Source organism: Hemitrygon akajei, chromosome 9, assembly GCF_048418815.1.
Source record: "Hemitrygon akajei chromosome 9, sHemAka1.3, whole genome shotgun sequence".
Classification (NCBI taxonomy): domain Eukaryota; kingdom Metazoa; phylum Chordata; class Chondrichthyes; order Myliobatiformes; family Dasyatidae; genus Hemitrygon; species Hemitrygon akajei.
Window position 1 is genome coordinate 55,024,379 of NC_133132.1, and position 20,782 is coordinate 55,045,160.

Below are 20,782 nucleotides of genomic sequence, written 5' to 3' on the forward strand. Positions count from 1 at the left end.
CTCAGTCCACAATAGAGACCCACATCAGAATCAGGTTTTCCATCACTCACATATGTCATGAAGTTTGTTTTTTGTTTGCGGCAGCAGTACAGTGCAATACATAAAATTACTACAGTAATGTGAAAGGTCTTAGACACACTAGCTATATATATGTGCCCAAGATTTGTGCACAGGACTGTATGGGTCTGAGTTGTAGTGACATGCAACATGGTAACAGATCCTTTGGTTCAACATGTCCATACCAATTTTGTTGCTCAGTGTGCTAATCCCATCTGCTCATGCTGGGACCATACCCCACTGAACCTCTCCTACCCAAGTACTTATCTAAGCAGCTTTTAATGTTGATAATGTGCTGACATTAGCCACTATTTCTAGCAGCTCATTCCAAATATACACCACCCTTTGTGTGAAGAGGTTGTCCCTGTTGTGCTTTTTAAATCTGTCACCTCTGATCTTGTTTTTAGCATCCCTACTCCTGGAAAAATTATAATGTGCTTTTACACCCTGTCATGACCTTATCTACTTTTATCAGGTCATCACTCAATCTCCTATATTCCAGGAAGTGAAGAGTTGGCATTTCGGGCCCAGACCCTTCATCAGGATTTGGCCAAAAATGTCGATTGTTTATTCCCCTCCTTAGACGCTGCCTCTTCTGCTGAGTTGTTCCAGCATTTTGAGTGTGTTACTCATGGTTTCCAGGATCTGCAGAATCTCTTGTGTCCTGTGGTCCACGTCTTAGTCTGCACCACCTCTCCTTATAACTCAGTCCCCTAAGTCCAGGAAACAGCTGATTAAATCTTTTCTGCACTCTTTCTTGTTTAATAACATCTTTTCTGCAATAAGGCAACCAAAACTTTACACAGAACAACAACCGTGGCATTACCAATGTCTTATAGAACTGCAGTGTATAACTTCCCTACTCTTCTACTCAGTGCCCTGACTGATGAATGTCACCATGCTGCTCTCTTTGTGTGGTGAACTAGATATACCTGTCTGACTGCTCCTGTGGCTCCTCCCACAGACCCTGCTGACTGCCCCTGTGGCTCCTCCCACAGACCCTGCTGACTGCCCCTGTGGCTCCTCCCACAGACCCTGCTGACTGCTCCTGTGGCTCCTCCCACAGACCCCCTGCTGACTGCCCCTGTGGCTCCTCCCACAGACCCCTGTATAAAGGCGACTGTGGGCTGCTGCTCTCCCTCATTTTCCCCAGGATGTAGTGCTGTTTATTCTTCCAGTCAATAAAAGCCGATATCCCGCTTCCTAAGTCTCAGCGTGAGTTATTGATGGTGCATCAATTTTATTGACAGGAAGAATAAACAGCACTACATCCTGGGGAAAATGAGGGAGAGCAGCAGCCCACAGTCGCCTTTATACAGGGGTCTGTGGGAGGAGCCACAGGGGCAGTCAGCAGGGTCTGTGGGAGGAGTCACAGGAGCAGTCAGCAGGGGGTCTGTGGGAGGAGCCACAGGAGCAGTCAGCAGGGGGTCTGTGGGAGGAGTCACAGGAGCAGTCAGCAGGGTCAGTGGGAGGAGCCACAGGAGCAGTCAGCAGGGTCTGTGGGAGGAGCCACAGGAGCAGTCAGCAGGGGGGGGTCTGTGGGAGGAGCCACAGGAGCAGTCAGCAGGGGTCTGTGGGAGGAGCCACAGGAGCAGTCAGCAGGGGGTCTGTGGGAGGAGCCACAGGAGCAGTCAGCAGGGGTCTGTGGGAGGAGCCACAGGGGCAGTCAGCAGGGGGTCTGTGGGAGGAGCCACAGGAGCAGTCAGCAGGGGTCTGTGGGAGGAGTCAGCAGGGTCTGTGGGAGGAGCCACAGGAGCAGTCAGCAGGGGGTCTGTGGGAGGAGTCAGCAGGGGTCTGTGGGAGGAGCCACAGGAGCAGTCAGCAGGGGTCTGTGGGAGGAGTCAGCAGGGGTCTGTGGGAGGAGCCACAGGAGCAGTCAGCAGGGGTCTGTGGGAGGAGCCACAGGAGCAGTCAGCGGGGGGTCTGTGGGAGGAGTCAGCAGGGGTCTGTGGGAGGAGTCAGCAGGGGTCTGTGGGAGGAGTCAGTGGGGGTCTGTGGGAGGAGCCACAGGAGCAGTCAGCAGGGGTCTGTGGGAGCAGTCAGCAGGGGTCTGTGGGAGGAGCCACAGGAGCAGTCAGCAGGGGTCTGTGGGAGGAGCCACAGGAGCAGTCAGCAGGGGTCTGTGGGAGGAGCCACAGGAGCAGTCAGCGGGGGGTCTGTGGGAGGAGTCAGCAGGGGTCTGTGGGAGGAGCCACAGGAGCAGTCAGCAGGGGGTCTGTGGGAGGAGCCACAGGAGCAGTCAGCGGGGGTCTGTGGGAGGAGCCACAGGAGCAGTCAGCAGGGGGTCTGTGGGAGGAGCCACAGGAGCAGTCAGCAGGGGGTCTGTGGGAGGAGCCACAGGAGCAGTCAGCAGGGTCTGTGGGAGGAGCCACAGGAGCAGTCAGCAGGGGTCAGTGGGAGGAGCCACAGGAGCAGGGGTCTGTGGGAGGAGCCACAGGGGCAGTCAGACAGGTATATCTAGTTCACCACACTTTGCCAGTTCATCTACCCTGTGATGCTGCTTTCAGTAAACAATGCACCTTCATGCCTCACTCTCTGTCTTCCGTAACACTCCCCAGGGCCCTACCATTCACTGCATAGGGCCTCTCCTGATTTGATCTCACAAGTGCAATCTCTCACATTTATCTGGATTGAACGTCATTTGCAAATTCTCAGCTCACACACCTAGCTGATCAAGATCCCCCTGTAACTTTTCACTACACTACCTTGGTTGGCAGGTTAATTGGCTGCTGTAAGTTACTTCTAGAATGTAGGTGAGTAGTAGAATCTTGGGGGGGGGGGGTATTGATTACAGGGAAAATTAATGGGGCAATTGGATTTGCTCTGGTAATAGACTTGATAGACCAAATGGCCTCCTCCTTTGTCAAATGGAAACAGAATTGGCCAACTATATTGGTTAAACAGCCAATTCTGTCACGGTTGCCATCCTCGTTCACTTTACAAATTATATTTAAATTGCTCAGCTTTTGTTGTGGTTTTTAGCTAATATTACAAGATAATCAGTGTACTGTACACTCTGATAATTAAACACCGTGCACTATACACTGTGGTAATAGCCCTTCCAAAGCATATGTGAACACAAAGGTCTGTTCGGAGTGCAGTCGAAAATGTGAGTCGAATTTACTGTATTTCCTTTACTGGTCTTGTGTGTGGTCCTGGTCTCTGATCATCTTTAATGAATATAAGAGTATAAGGTAGAATACAAGGTTGTTAGCTGATTCTGCTAGTGGAAGGAATAAAATAATATCTTTCAAATGTGTTGCCCTGAAAAGGCGGTAGAAGTAGAAACTATCAAAGAGCTCTTGGACTCAAGAGTTATAGAAAGGTACAGTACAGAAATAGGCCCTTGGGTCCATCTAGTCTGCACTGAATTATTTATATTGCCTTCTCCCATCGACCTGCACGAGAATCATAGCCCTCCATACCCCTTCCATCCAAACTTCCTTTAAACATTGAAATCAAGCTCGCAGGCACTACTTGTGCTGGCTGCTCGTTCCACATCCTCACGACCTTCTGAGTGAAGAAGTTTCCCCTCATGTTCCGCTTAAACTTTTCACCTTTCACCCTTAACACATGACTTATAGTTGTAGTCCCGCCCAACATCAGTCAGCACAACATTGTGGGCCGAAGGGCCTGTAATGTGCCCTATTCTATGTTCTATGAAAAAGCTTGCTTGTATTTACCCTATCTATACCCCTCATGATTTTGTATACCTCTATCAAATCTGTCAATCTTCTATGTTCCAAGGAATGAAGTCCTAACCTATTCAATCTTTCCTTATAACTCGGGTTTTCCAATCCCAGCAAACTCCTTGTAAATTTTCTCTGAGCCCTGATGAGCATTTGGAGAGCTATGGACCATCAGTGGAGAAATGTGATTAATCTGGCATGGGTATAGTTGGTAGGATAGTCTCCCGATCTGCAAATAGAGCAATAGCTGCATAACAGCTGGAAATTGGCGTATCGAACTTTTTCCCAGGGTAGAGGAGTTCATAACTAGGGGAACTTAGATGAGAGGGGAAAGATTTAAAAGGGATCTGAGGGACAGGTCTTGCATAGAGAGGGGGGAGTGGGTACGTGCAATGAACTGCCAGGAAAAGTGATCGAGATGGGTACACCAACAATATTTGAAGGACGTTTAGGCAGGTATAGACCTAAGTTCAAGTTTATGGTCAAGTTATTATCATGTGCATATATAAATGCTAAGAAAATTGTTTTTTTGCAGAAGCAGCACAGTTCATGACAAATATTAATTACATACACTTAAATTAACGTAAATTATACACAAGACAAAACTAAACATTAAGGAATTTGTGTACATTGAGAGAAATATAGTCTCAGGTAGATTTGGGGTTTACCAGGTTAATTTGAGAACCTGATGGCAATGGGGAAGAAGGAGACTACCTCAGATAGGTCTCTTGGTCAGCATGGAGAGGTTGGACTAAAGGACCCGTGTGCTGAATAGCTCTGTCTCTAAGTGTAATCTCGGCCTTTAAACTCTTTGCAGAGAGCCGGAGGAATTGCTGTTTATCGCCATTTTCTCCGAGTCGTGTTCAAGGCCTGGAAAACCTATACAGAGTGCGGACGATATTTGACCCACTGGATTGCGACAGCTCCGAGGAGGAACTGGAATGGATCAACAGGGATTTCAGGGAGGAGAAGCACGCCTGGTCCCAGATGACCAGACTCGGTCGCTATAGCGACACTGCATCCTCCAGCGATGAGGAGGTCAAGGACTTGTGCAACATGGCCTTCAAGCCAGTGAGCCAGGTGGAGCAGAAGTGCAGCCCGGTGGCTTTCAGTGCCACCCCTCCGAAGAGACTCCACCCCTTGGTTCGAAGACCAGTTGGGCAGGTAATACTGGCCTCGGTGGATCAGCCGACACCCTGCAAAAAGCATCGACAGGGGCAAGCCGATAGCTACAGCCGACCCAGCTTGGATTTGGAGAAAATGCAGCAGGTTGGTGTTGAGTTGGGAGGTGGTCCATACTGAACAGAGAGTGCCTGCATTGCTTTAGAGTGAACTGGTATTCCTGGTCTCTGGGTACAAGTAGAGCCACATAACACATTTTCTTCTACCCCTCAGCCCGAGGTGTATGAAATCCAGTCTCTTGGGCAGATATTGCACACAAGAAAATAGGGGCAGGAATAGGCTACTTGGCCCCTTAAGACTTCCCTGCGGTTCAATTATGATCACGGTTGGTCTGTCTCAGGACTCAGTTTCTTTTATTCCTTGCTATAGCCCACAATCTTTCAAAAACTTCTCACCTCTCCTTAAATGGTCCCTTTATTAAACAAAGGATATACTACCATTGGAGGTAGTCTAGAAGATCCACACTGCCAGTTTCTAGGCTGATACAGGAGATGAAATGTCTAACACCGGAGAGCATGTACTTAAGGTGAGAGGGGGGAAGTTCAAAGGAGATGTTTGGGGTAATATTTTTACACAGGGTGGTGGGCACCTGCAATACACTGCCAAGGGAGGTAGCAAAGGCACATTAGATGGAGGCATTTAAGAGTCTCTTAGATAGGCACATGAGGGATATGGACCTTGTGTAGGCAGAGGGGATTAGTTTCATTAGATACATAATTACTGGCTTAATTTGTTTGGCACAACATTGTGGGCTGAAGGGCCTGTTCCTGTTCTGTACTGTTCTATGTTGAGATCTCTCTCCATTTTTTAATGCCATGGACCCCTACCATTAACCGAGGGGTCCATGGACCCCAGGTTGGGAACCCCTGATTTAGATCATTGTCAGACTTTTGAATGCTCTGAAGTGATCTAGCCTCCAGAACATTCTAGGCTAGAGAATACCAGAGTTTCACTACCCTCTGAGTGAAGAAATTCCTGCACAACTCAGTTTTAGCTGACTGCCTTCTTATCCTATCAATATGTTCCCTTGTTTGTGACTATTCCCACTAGTCAAAACATTTCAACATCTACCCTGACAAACCCTCTTTGAATTTTATGTGTTTCAATAGGATCACCCTTCATTCTCTGAAACTCCAGAGAATATACCGGCAAAGTTTATGACAAGGCAAAACTCTCATCTCAGGAATTAGACTCATGAATCTCTTCTAGACCATTTCCAAAGCTAGTATGTCCTTATTTTAATACAGAGACCAAAGATGTGCATGAAATTCCAGCTATGGCTTCATCAGCACAGCTGTACAACTGTATGTAGAACATAGAACTGTGCTAAATTAATTAAGCTAATGTTGATTAATTACACTAATCCCTTCTACCTGCGCATATTTCGTATCTCTCCATATCCTGCCTACTCATGTACCTTTGAAGTCCCTTGTGTGGCGGTGTGGAGATACATCTCTGTTAAGGAGATGTAAAGGCCTTCTTCACCCCGCTAGCCCACAGGTCAGCCTTGGGCGAGGCGTAGCACCTGCTTAGCCCCCCTCCCCACTTTGATCAGAGTCACGTGAAGCCATGGGAGCAGGTGGTGGATGGCTGTCTGATCGTCTGAGCAGCCGGTGCATGTCACAAGTCCTGGTTATGCGACCACTGACGCCAGGCAGACAATCTCTGAAGTGTATTGATAATGGCTGGTGTCACCCGTCTTGTGAAGACACCGTCCAGAAGAAGGCAATGGCAAACCACTTCTTTAGAAAATATTGCCAAGAACAATGATGGTCATGGAAAGACCATGATCACCTACGTCATACAACACAACACATAACAAATAATTGATCTGGGACCCTGTTAAATGCCTTTGTTGTATCAGTCTTTACCATTCCAGGCACCCACCACTCGAGTAAAATCGGTAAAACGGTTTATTATCGCATGTTTTGCATGCCATCCATATAAATCATTTAATTACATCAGATCATTAATAAAACACATCACCCACCTCTCTCTTGAATTTTCCCTTTCTCCCCTTAAATCAGCTGTTCCCACCCTGGAGTTCATGGACTCCTGGCCTAATGGCATTGGTCCATGACACAAAAAAGGTTAGGAACCCCTGCTCTAAATGCATGTGCTTTAGTAATAGACATTTCAACCTCGGGATAAAGATGCCAGTTGTTTACTATAACCACACCTCTGATAATTTTATAGGTTTCGTCAGGCCTTCCCTTAGCCTCTGCTGCTCTGGTGAAAACAGCATGAGCTTGCCCAGCCTCACATGACCTCGAATCCAAACAGCTTCCTAGTAAACCTTCGCTGCATCCTTTCCAAAGCCTCCACATCCTTCATATAATTGGGCAATATTTCTCTGGTTTCTAAATGCCAACCCCCAAAAGCTATTTGTATTGCTAATTACTGCAGCATCTGCCTGCTTACCCTAGTGCGATCCACAGAAAATGAACACCTGTATCTACATACTCTCTTCATTTAGATGATAGTCACCAGCCTTTTGATTCCTCTGACTGAAGTGCATGACTTCACACTGTTTTGCATTAAAATCTGTTTGCCAGATTTTAGCCCACTGTTTCAACCTGTCTGTAGACTTTCACGGAGTCCAGGCATCTTCATTACACCTCTGCTGTTTGGCATTGTTGAGAGCACATTTGGACATTTGAATTGGCCTCTCAGCACCTCAGGACTGCTCCAGCATTTAATAAGATCAGCTCTCAACTAAGTGTAACTTCACATTCCCATCTACGCCCAGTAAGTTTTCACTCTCTTTCTTATCAGGAATCTTTTTGCCCGTGCCTCTCAGATATTCAAAGAATCTGCTTTCATTGCACTTTGAGGAAGAGGGTTCCAAGGATTTGTAATGCTCTGAAAGAAAAGAAGTTTATCCTTGTGTCTGTCATCAATGCACAACCCTTTATTTTTAAGCAGTGACCCCCTTTCATGAGGAAAAACATCCTCACTACATCTATCCAGCTGAGACCTCTCAAGATGTTGTATGCTTCAGTCAAGAACCTAAATTTGTCTCTGGGCCTAACTCAGAATGCTTGGGTGCACTACCTCTCAGAGAATCTGTTTATTTAACGATTTTGACAGAAGAAGTAATAATTGGACCCTTCATGTGGTTGAGAAGTCCCTCCACAACTGCTTTTGGCCTATTGGGTTCCCCCAATAGTTTGCTCTGTGCTCCACATTTCGTCATCTGCATCTCTTGTAGTTCCAACAATTGGACCTCTTTAGGTCAAATCCTATAAAGCTGAAGTTGTGCTGGGCAGATTTTCTGTTAACTAATGAATTCTCAAGGATCGGCATCGTGGTCCAAACTGTTCTCACAATGTGGTACAGGCTGTCTGCTACCCTGAGGGGTAGGTCCTCACTCTTTTGACGTAGCCCAGGGCAGCCTGGATCTCTCCCAACATAGGTGACTGGCTGCACTGATAGTATGGCTCTGACAGCCTGTGAGGCCTGGTCCCCAGGCTTGTCATCTGCCAGAGCTGCTGATGCAATGAGTGCTTGTCAGCGTCTTTACCATTGCCCTTGCTAGCTAGGACAATGCCACTCGTCCCATCAAACTTAAGCCAGCTCTCAAAGGATTCACGATCATTCACCAATGTTCAAAGTCATTCAAGATCTTCTTCCTTAGAAAAAAGGTTAAATGCAAAAATAAAAAAATTGAATGAAAAGAGTAACCACAGCATACACTTAAAACCAGTTTAAAAAAAAAAGCTTAACTAAATCAGCTAAAGGACTTTACATTTTCCCCAGAGCTAACTTTTCCCACTGATTACACTCATTGACACCTACAGCACAGAAATGGGCCTTTCAGCCCAGCAAAGTCCACTGTGACCATGAAGTGCCCATCTATACTAATCCCATTTACCATCATTTTCCCTATAGCATTCTGTGTACCGGCAATCCAAATACTCATCCAGATACTTCTTGTGAACGTCTCTGCCTCCAGCAGCTGCTCAGGCAGTATTTCCAGATTCCAAGAAACCATCTGCGTGAAAATATTTCTTCTTGGATCCCCATGCTAAACCTGCTACTCCTTATCTTAAACCTGCACCCTCTAGTTTTAGTTATGTGAACATGGAGAAGTTTCTTACTAACTATTCTGTCAAGGCCTCTCTCAATGCTGTGTATCTATCATCCTTTTGCAATTCAAGCCCAACAAGCCCAGCCTATACAGTCTGTGTCTGATTTTCTGATTTTGATTCTTGACTTTTCAACAGCATCTTTTATTCTTGCTTGTTTTCAAAGATGTTTGAATTTGATAATATTTACTTCTTTCAACTTCATCTTCATGGACATAATATTTTCTTTTCTTTTGTTGTTTGTAGGATGTGGGTGTCTCTAGAAAGGCTGGTGTTTATTGCTCCTCCCTAATTGCAAGGCAGGGGTGAGCTTCTCAGGGACAATAAATGGGTTACGATCCCCTAATCATCGAGTTGTAGAATTGTCCTGTACATAAATGGGTCCATAAGTCTACAATATCCATCCCAACCTTTTCACCAATCTACACTAATCACATTTTCTGCACTGGGGTCCGTATTTATTTATGCCTTTATTTATTGCCTTATAATCACTCTTAAGAAACATTTGAAAAGGTATCAGAATTCTCTGGTAGTGAGTTACAGATACTCTCTGTATTAAATCCATTCCTCAAAGAATCCCCTTTAAAACTCTCTTCTCTCACCTTAACTCTGTTCCTCTTGTACTGCATGGAAAAAAGATTCTGGCTATCCACCCTATTTATACCGTTTATAATTTTATATACATTGATTAGGTTTTCCCTCAACCTCCTTTACTCCATGGAAATCAAGCCCAGTCTACACAACTTTTCCCCACACCTAAAGTCCTCCGATCCAAGTAAAATCCTGGGGACCCCCTCTGTATCCTGTCACACAATCACATTATTATTCGTGTAGTGTGGAGGCCGGAAACACGCAAACATGCCATGTGCCTTCTTCACCACTCTGTCTGCATGTGTTGCAGCTTTCAGGGAATTATTGTCTTGAACCCCAAGGTCTCTCTGGTTAGCAGCATTCCATGGTGGCCTACCATTGACTGTTTATGTCATAAACCTATATGACTTCCCAAAATGCATCAACTCACACTTGTATTTTTAAAAAAATTTTTAATTGAGATACAGCGTGGAATAGGCTCTTCGAGCCACATAGTCCAGCAATCCCTTGATCCTAGTCTAATCACGGGACAAATTACAATGACCAATTAACCCACCAACTGGTACATCTTTAGACTGTGGGAGGAAACTGGAGCACCTGGAGGAAACCCATGCAGTGATGGGGAGAACATACAAACTCGTTACAGACAGTGGTGGGAAATGAACCCAGATCGCCTGTACTGCAAAGCATTGTGCTAGCCGCTACACTATTGTGTCACCGTAAATTATTGGGATTAGCTTCCCTCAGCCAAAGTTCTGCCCAACTTTCTATCTGAATTACATCCTTTTGCAGTTATTGTAGGAAACAACCTTTTTCCACTAACCACACATAACAAAACTTTTATGTCATCTGCAAATTTACTAATCATACCTCATATGTTCACATTCAAGACATTGATATACTGTATATCACTAACAAGGATCCTGGTACCAGTCCCTGTGGTATACCACTTTTCCAATCAAAAAACCGTCCTCCCTTCAGTGTCCTCTTGGTTCCTATCACCAAGCCAATTTTGGATTCCTTTATCCAGCTTTCCTTAGATCCTAAGTGCTTTAACCTTCTGGACCAGCCTACCATGCAGGCAGGACCTTGTCAATTGCCTTACAAAAGTCTGTATAGTCTACCCCCTAGCCTTCATCAATCTTCTTAGTTACTTCCTCAGTGAACTTCTGTAGTTGTGAGTTATTGAAGGTCCAATGTCGAAGAGCTGTTCTGATTGATCTGTTGTGATGTAGACCGGAGTTATATGTTGGTACTGCATGGAAACATACCTTCTGCCTAACGGTTTCTTGCTCACCAACATTCCCATCTAAACTAACCTGATCTGCCCACATTTAGCCCTTATCCCTCCATTCCTATCCGTGTACCTGTCCAACTACCATTTGGCAGCTCCATTTTATATACTGGCCACCTTTTAGGTGAAAAAGTTACTCTTCAGGTTCGTAGTAAGTCTCTCCCCTCTCACCGTAAACTTATGCCCTCAATTTCTTGATTCCTATCCCTGGAAAAAAGACTCTGAACATTCACCCTAATGTGCCTCTCCTAATTTTAAGCACCTCCTTTAGATCACCCCTCATTCTGTAACATCATTTTTGATTTTAACTTGCTTTACTTTGACTTTTTTTTAAAGTCTTTTAAGGAATATACTCAACACTGGCTAGTTCAACATTTATCATTCATCCTTAATTCTCCCTTAAGATTGTTGTGAAGAGCCATCTTTTAGATAATGGATTTCTGGTAGCAGAATAACATGTATCGGTCACAGTTATAGACTGTGTTGCTGTCAATGACATTAGTGATGTAACAGGTTCAATGGTTAAATGCATTCCTGCTTTGGATAGATAGACTTGTGCCTGTGTGAAAATATCAAATACTAGATGACATAGCTTTAAGTTTGGAAGAGGAAAGGGTATGAGAGATTCACATTGCAAGTGTTTTTTTTTTACACAGAATGTTGTAGCTGCATGAAATGCATTGCCAGGGGAATGGAAGTAGATATGATAGCAATGTTTAATAGGCATTTAGAAAAATACATTGCCAGACAGGGAATTGAGCATATAGACCATGTGTGATTTAAATTGGCATTGTGGTAGGCACAGATATTGTGGGCTGAAGGGCCTGTTCCTGTGTTGTATTGTTTTAGGTTATGCGCTTTGCAACCATAAGATTGTTAATTCATGCAGCTATTGAGATTTGGGGACATCTAACTTAAAAGAAAAATATAGTATTTATATAGCATCCTTCACGTTAAACCTCTTAATTGCCACACTTAAAGTGGAATGACCATTGAAGCGTGAGTGAAATGCAAGTGAAAGGTTACTGTCAATGACAGCAATAAGTTAATAGGAACATGAGGGGCAACCTTTCCCACAGAGGGTGATCGGTATATGGAACGAGTTGAGGCAGGTACACTGGCATTTAAAAGGAATTTGAACAAGTGCATGGATAGGGAAGGTTTAGAGGGTCATGGGCCAAACGTGAACAGTTTAGAATTTAAATGGGGATCTTGGTTGGCATGGACGAGAGTTGGGCTGAAGGGCCTGTTTCTTTGACTCTATGACAGGATAATGTGTTTTATTGATGCAGGTTGATGGTGGGAAATAATAGATATGACAATGGGGTCAATGAGACTTTGGTACCCATTTGACAACCTAGATCTTGTTGGAATTGGTAACTATTATTGTCATGTATGCTGTTGAAAAGCTTTGTATTGCTTGTTATCCATACAGATCTTTTCACTACATCAGTGCATCGAGGTAGTAAAAAGGAAAACTATATACGAATGCAGAATAAAGTGCTTTGTTACAGAGAGAGTGAAACACAGGCAGACAATAAGGGGTAAAGCCATGATAAAGGAGGTTGAGAGGTCAAGTGGTCAACTCCTCATCCAAGGGAACAATTTAGTAATTTTTTAACAGCGGAATAGAAGCTGTCTTTGAGCTTGGAGGGGCATGTTTTGTGCTTTTTAGGACTTCGTATCTTCTGCTCACATTTTACCAGCTTCGCGGAGGCTGAGACTTCCACGAACAGGTGACATGATGTTCTACTGCATTTTACTGCCAATGAAGGGTCACTAAGGAACAGAAACAATTCTGCTGAGGCACTCAGTAGGTCCAGCTGCATCTGTGGAGGGGCAAAAAGAATTGTCGACCTGATTTAGAATCTCTACCTGAAATGCTGGTAAAATTTATTTCTCCGTGACTTGCCCCCACCCCCAATGCCCAGATCCACTGAGTTCCTTCTGCAGATAGTTTGTTGTTCTAGATTCTAGTACCTACAGTCCCTTGTCCTCTGCAGTAATGGGGAAAAAAATGGCAGACTGTGAGTTCTCGCAAGACATGACAGTGATGTCCTGAGTGAGGGACAAATGTTGGATAATTCTGGAAGAATAGGCTTCCTCTTATTTGAAATAATCCCATGGGATTTTTTTTCCCCATGTGTTTAAGAGAAAAGTCAGGGTATCTCTGCAATGCCTTGTTCAGAAGAAAGCACGTGCCACGGGGAAACAGCCGACAGGTGAGTGAGTTCCAGGCTAGACAGGAGTGGACAGGCTCAGACTGGACACCAGCCTAACACCATGTGACCCCTTTCATGTACAGAGCTCTGGTATGAAAACCTAACAGAGCAAAGGACCTTTAAGGCAAGGATGTCATCGTTAATCTTGTGTTATTTTTCTCTTCTGAATTTTGGAGAGTGTGGATGAAATTCACCTTCATGGAAATATGATCTGTCATTAGGAGGTCTCTACCTTTGATGTTTAGACATTTACAAGTAATCATTTACAATAATGATGACTATAGAGCTACTGGATTTTCATGGCATATTTATGTGATTCCAAATGCCCCTCAGAGATGGAAATGTGCCACCTATATTGCCTGGGTTGGGTACGACTCCAGAACAAGCAACCCACCTCAGAAATGAACAACTGGCCTTGCCATCCATGTCCAAATAAATATTTAATGTGCACTAGGTGGATGGTGGAAGCAAATTCAATAACTTTCCAAAAGAAGCTCAGTAAAAAGTTGAAGAAGGCAGAGGGGTGCAACTGGTAGGGTTGTAGACTCCCACCTCCAGAGATGTGTGTGTGTGTGAGTGCGTGTGAGAGTGTGCGTGAGTGTGTGTGCGTGCGTGTGCGTGTGTCCATATGCAGCCACATTAATTGAATATCTAGAATATGTTTTGTGATACTCTAGTGATTTTTTTCTGATGCTTGCACTTTGGAAGGAGATTGTCCTACAGCACAATGGTGAGCAAATCATTTTTCACTGACTGTGAAGTGCCTGTAGGCCATGGCTCCTGGCCCTTTGGCCCATCAGACCCTCCTCCTCCAAGCAAAATTCTTAAATTAACAGCAGATTTAACACTGTTGATTGAGCAAAAAGTACTCTGTAGGAGTAATTGAACCAACTGAACATTCCTACATTCCCTTTCACCTGCTCTGACACCATCCTCAAGATATCTTTGGCCTGGACTCTACAAATGACTGAAAAATTCTGCTTCCCATTAACTTTGTCTGGCTTGTGTGTGACTCCAGAGCTCTGATAAATGTTGACTCTTAGCTTCCAATCACATCAGCAAACAGGAACTGGCAGTGGAAACACACGAGATGCTGGAACCCGTTCAGGAATCTGAACAGACAATTAAGTGTATGTTGCCAGCATTTACCCCTGTGACTGCTAGCATTTCTCTAGATCCCTCAATTTTTTTTCTCTCTCCACATTCTAGAGATGCATGGGTTGGCAGGTTGGTGATTAGCTATTGTAAATCTCCTTAGTGTGCAGGTGAGTGATTGGAGAACCTTCTGAGGGGACAGGTGGGAATGAGAAGGAAGGGGGGAAATTAAATGCCATCTTTGTAGATAGTTGCTTGATAGTTAGTACAGAATCAATGAGCAAAGAGGCCTATTTCTGTGCTGTATAACTCCATGTCAATGACTTAAAAGTAAGCAGTTCATAGCTGGAGAGTGCATGGATTCCAGGAATGAAGGGCTTAATGAATGAGCAGCGTTTGTTGGCTCTGGACCTGTACTTGATAGTCAGGTGCAGTTGACGGAAGCTGGGGATCTCCTTGAAACCTCACGCATACCGAAAAGCCTGGCTAGAGTGGGTATAGAGAGGATGTTTTCATTAATAAGAGAGTCTAAGATCTAAGGGCACTGCCTCAAAATAAAGGGACACACTTTTAGAACTGAGGTGAGGAAGAAATTCTTCAGCCAGATGGTGGTGAATTTGTGGAAGTCATTGCCATGGACAGCTGTGGTGGCCTAGTCATAGTATGCATTTAAAGCAGAAGTTAATAGGTTCTCGATTGGTAAGAGGGTTAAAGGATATGGAGCTGAGGTCAGAGAATGGGTTTGAAAAGAAACAATGATTGAGTGGTGGGGTAGAGTTAATGGGCTGAATGGCCTAATTCTACTCTTGTATCTTATTCTGTAATGCTCTGTAATGCAATTTGCCATGAGCCACAGCCCAAGCATTTTTGTAGTGTGGGGTTGTGCACCCGAGGATCAAACAACAACAGGATAAGAGTGTAAACCTTGGAAATAATATATTGACCTGTGACTGAGTCTATGGCATTGATCTCAGATGTTACCATCACTCCAAGAGTTAGATTACAGTGTGTGATTAGATAAATTCAATGTGATTGCTGGAACGTAGTCGATTAAGAGATAATTTTATTGTGTTTCCTTTTAGTACTGGCACTATGAAGAAGGAGGTCATTTTTTGTTATTTAGAGATTCCAGGATAGAAGGATCTCAAGACTGGAGTCAGACCTCTCTTGGGAGAATGCAAGAAACTTAATTTTGGTAGAACGTCTTCCACAAAGTATATTTGGCTCCAACAATGGAATTAAATTTGAGATTAATTTAGGATTTTTGTTTGAGGAAGGCAAGAAGGGGTATGAATCAAAGCTGAACAGTTCATGGAACATAGAACAGTATTGCAGAGGAACAAGCCCTTCAGTCCATTATGTTGTGCTGAACTAATTAAACTATTAATTAAGTTCTTAAGTAAAGAATTCCTGCAGCCACACAATGTCCATATATTGATATTTTCTGCACATTCATGTGCCTATCTAAACACCTCATAGATGCCTCTGTCATGTTTGACTTCACTCCCAATCCTGGTAGTGCTATGTAAAATAAAATTGCACCACAAATCATCTTTGAATTTACTCCCTTTCACCTTAAATGCACTCCATCTTGTGCTAGACATTTGGACCCTGGGGAAACGACACCTCATGAGATATCTGCGTCTGTCATAAACTTCTAGCTCTTGCCATAGCTTCTACTGTTCTTCTAGCACGTGCCCTCTAATCCAGGTAGTATCCAGGTAACTCTCTTCTGCACCCCCTCCAAAGCATCCACACCTTTCCTAAAATGGATGACCAGAACTGAATATAATACTGCCCATGTGGCCTAACCTGTGTTTTATAAAGCTCAGCATAACACACTGACCCTTGCTTAATACCTCAACGAGTGCTTCCTTTAACACACTACCAACCTATGCAGCCACATTCAGGAAGTTCTAGACTTGGACCCAGAAACCCTCTGTACAGCAACACACATAAAATGCTGGAGGAACTTGACAGGTCAGGCAGCACCTATGGAAATGAATAAACAGTCGTTATTTCTGGCCAAGACTCTTCTTCGGAACTTTGTACACCAATACTTTTAAGCATTTTGTCATTACTGTCCCTTTACATTTGTTCTCCCAAGATGCATCACCTCATACTGTCCTGATTAACCTGCTGCCGTTTCTGTGCCATATTTGCAACTGATCCATCTCCTGCTCTATGCTTTGGCAACATCTACACCATCCACAAACCGTCTGTCTATGTACAATCTGCAAGCCAACTAACCCACCCATCCACATTTTCACACAGGTCATTTATATCACAAACATCGGAGGTTGCAGTACGAATCCTGAGAAACACCACTAGTCACAGATCTTCAACCAGAAAATTCAGCCATGATCATAATGGGAAAGAAGGTTTGAAGGACTGAAGGGCCTACTCCCAATCCTGTGCCCATTTCCCAGAGCAGTCGGGGAAGGTGTAGTGCCATAAGACAACTTCCTTCTAAACTGCAAACGACAGCAAAACTACTTCAACATCACCATCGTATTCTAAGCATTCAGGCAATGTGCATCTCATATGAGCATGTGTACACACACACACACACACACACACACACACACACACACACACACACACACACACACACACACACACACACACACACACACACACACACACACACACACACACACACACACACACACACACACACACACACACACACACACACACACTGTTATAAGGATAGATGGATAGACTGGGGCTTTTCCTAGAATGCATGAGACAGAGGAGTGATCATAAATAGATATATTAAATCATGAAGTGTGTGCATAAGGTCAGATTTTTTTCTAACATTTAAAACTGGATGGCATAGATTTAAGGTGAGAGGCCAAGAATTTAAGGGATACCTGGGGGGAAAGCTTTTTCACAAATAGGGTGGTGGGTAAGTGGAATAAGATACCAGGGGAAGTTGTAGAGACATTTAGCCAGGTACTTGGATGGAGAAGATTTAAAGGGATATAGGTCGAACACCGGCAAATGGGACGAGTTGAACCAAAGGGTCCATTTCTGTGCTGTATGACTCTGAGTGAAAGGGGTTTCTCTTTGTCCTTCTCCTCTTCCAGGATTGGTTTCAATGAAAGAGGTGAAATTGGCTTTTATCCACTTGTTGTAAATGCACCCTTGTGGTTGTGATTTGGAGAGGTGGGGTTAAGTTGGACTAGTATCTATGGGCCATGCTTGAGTCAAAAGGAGAGGCTGGATAGACTGGGGTAGTTCTCTCTGGAGCAAGGGAGGCTGAGGTGTGAACTTGTAGAAATTGATAGAATGGTGAGAGTCATATGTAAGATAGATGATCATAGTTGTTCCCAGAGTAGGGGAGTCTAAAACCGGAGGATGTAGGCTTAAGTTAAGAGGGGAAAGATTTCAAGGGGACCTGAGGGGCAAGTTTTTCATAGAGGGCAATGAGTATATGGGATGTGCTGCCAGATGAAGTGGAAAGGCAGGTACAGTAAGAAGATATTTGGACAGGAATGTCAATAGGAGAGGGTTAGAGGTGTATGAGCCAAATGCAGGCAAATAGTGTAGATAGGCACCTTGATTAGCATGGAAGAGTTGGGCTGAAGTATCTGTTCCTGTGCTGAGAATACTGCATCTGTGACATGTTGGAACCATCGTGTGGAAAGGGAGTCATCCTAGGGTATAACTTGAGGAATGAAACATGGACATGACAGACAGACAGGTCAGAACTAATGAATTAGAATCTAGATCTCATGTCAATAGATGAGGAACTTACGATCCAGGAGTTAGATAAATCTGTAAATTAAAGAAAGTAAATGAAAGCCAAAGAGCTGAAAGTCTAAAAGCAGAAAATGTCAGAAGCATTCAGTAGGTCAGGAAGCAGCTGTGGAGAGAGAAACTGAGTTAACTCTTTGTGCTTAAGATATTCTGATGAAAGTTCTTGGACCTGAAACATCAACTCTGTTTTGAATTCAGTGGATCTGTTAACTTTTTATTATTCTTTGGAGTTTTAAGCATAATAATCCCAAAATTACTAGATTGTTCTGTTCAGTGTTGTCTTATAAGGAAAGAAATCTGCCTCTCATTAATCTAATCTTGTTTGTATGTAATGTCAGACCCTGATTAATTGTTGACTCTTAACAGCCCCCTGATTTGGCTAGGCAAACCAGTCACTTCAGCAAACAGGAATAGGCAATAAATGTTTCTGGTCAGCAACACACCCACATCATGAGGAAACATAAATAAATAGCATTCCTCTTTCATCTCCATGCATTGCTTCTAAAACTGGATTCATGACTGTCTAGATGCAATGGTGTACAGTGTCAACTGGGTATAAGTATGAAAGGGGCTATGTGTTGGAGTGAATGGTTATGTAGAAGGGTATGTGTGTGTTCCCTTACATCGCCATGCTTGTCCTTCCTCCTTACTGGAGCACCTGTACACTCTGCAGTTGCACATTCCGCATTTCAGAAGTGGACTTGCCAAAAACATTTCTTCCTAATTAATTTTTTGTAGTTCTTGCTTAATACACTCATAATTTTTCCTGCTCCAATTTAACACTCACTTGCAAGGTGCATACTTTTGTGTATCTTGTAAAATTGCAAAATTTTAGTTGTAAAATTAGTCAGCTCCATCGTGGGTACTAGCCTCCATAGGATCCAAGACATCTTCAAGGAACGGTGCCTCAGAAAGGTGACATCAATTATTGAGGATCCCCTCTCCCCATCACCCAGGACATGCCCTCTTCTCATTGTCACCATCAGGAAGGAGGTACAGAAGTCTGAAGGCACACACTCAGTGATTCAAGAACAGCTTCTTCCTCTCTGCAATACAATTCCTAAATGGACATTGAACACATGAACACTACATCACTTTTAAATATATTATTTCTGTTTTTACACTTTTTAATCTATTTAATACATGTATATATACTTACTTTTTTTCTTTCAATATTATCATGTATTGCATTGTACTGCTGCTGCTGAGTTAATAAATTTCATGACATGCTGGTGATAATAACCTGATTCTGAATCTGATCTATAGCTATCTTAAAACTTATGGAATTGTGATCGCTGTTCCCTGACATAAGAACCTAAGAAATAGGAGTAGGCCATCCGGCACATTGAGCCTGCCTGCCATTCAATAAGATCATGGCTGATCTGTCCGTAAGCTCAGCTCCATCGACCTGCCTTTTCCCCATAACCCTTAATTCCCCTACTATGTAAAAATCTGTTCTCGCATTGGAAAGTCAGTAACTTTTCCTGGCTCATTACTCAACCCAGGTTTAGTAATTAGGACCCAGGCTACATGAAGGACTACCTACATATTGATTTATAAAACCCATCTGGATGCACCTAACAAATTCTGCCCCATCTAAACCTACTAAAGGGAAGATAAAGTCACCTACTACAATAACCCTTTTACACCTTTTACTAGTCTTCCTGCATTTGTGTTCCTCAATGTCGTTAAGGGGAGGGAATGGTCTGTAGTATAATCCCATTAGCGTGATTGCACTTTCCTTATTTTTGAGTTTTACTCAAATCAACTCATGGATGGACCCTCCATTCTGCCCCCTCTGAGTCCAGCTGTGATATTGTCCCTGATCAAAAGTGCAAACAGGCCCCCTTCATTTACCTCCTTCTATAGCAGGCATTCCTATCCTTTTTTATGGAATGGGGCCCCTACCATTAACTAAAAGGTCTGTGGATCCCAGGTTGGGAACTCCTGTTCTAAAACATCAAAAACTTGGTACATTACGAATCCATTCCTGTCCCTCTCTCAACCAGCCTCTGTTATGGCCACAACATCACAGTTCCATGTACTGATCCATGCTCTAAGTTCATTCTGCTTACCTATAATACTCCTTGCATTAAAACCACCTCATTCTGCCTATTGCCTCGTTCCTGCTTGTTCTTACTGGTCATGATATTTACCTTCCCCTCAATCCCCCACACACACGCACACGCGTATCCGTGTATATAGCTAGGACACAGTGAATGATAGACCCTTTTGGTCTGCCAGCCCATTGAGATGTCTGTGGAGGAACGCTGCAGACTGGCACAGTGCTGAGAATGGCACTAAAACTTAGTGCAGCTACCGCAAGGGCGCTTTGGGGAAGGACCACAGTACAAGGTTCTACTGCTAATGGACAGGAAGGGGCCCGGTTAGAAGAGGAAGCCCTCAATTATTGTAGTAGAGTACCACCTCAGGAGGCCATGTGAGTGGCAGCAGTCCTGTTCGTTTTAATGAAAGTAATAAAAAACTCTTAATGCATTGACTGAAGAATGTAAGAATGAAAAGGCATTGTGTGGTTGTAAATATTTTTTATTATGAATAAAGTTTATTTTGATATACAGTATGTAAAAAACCAAAAACACTAGCACGTGGCACTGGGAGTAAGCTAAAGATTGCTACCTTTTGAGATTTTGTTTTTCAGCCTCTTCTCTAACTCCCTCTACTCACTTTGCAGGACCCCTTTCCCCTTTCTAACTATGTCATTGATGGCAATGTGCACCGCGGCCTCTGGCTGCTCATCCTCCACCTTGAGCATGTTCTGCAGTCACACTGAGACATCCT

General features: G+C 43.8%; 1 protein-coding gene across 6 annotated transcripts in view; it reads left to right on the forward strand.

The window, feature by feature from the left end:
• LOC140733135 (uncharacterized) overlaps positions 1–20,782 on the forward strand; it is an 81,545-nt gene that overhangs the window by 25,600 nt on the left and 35,163 nt on the right. For all 6 annotated transcript variants that reach the window (XR_012100229.1, XM_073056033.1, XM_073056035.1 and 3 more), the window contains exon 3: positions 4,564–5,015. Coding sequence is in view for 5 of the 6 variants with exons in the window: in XM_073056033.1 (XP_072912134.1) it covers positions 4,564–5,015 (452 nt within the window). In the remaining variant the exon portion in view is untranslated. The remainder of the gene's footprint in view (positions 1–4,563; positions 5,016–20,782) is intronic.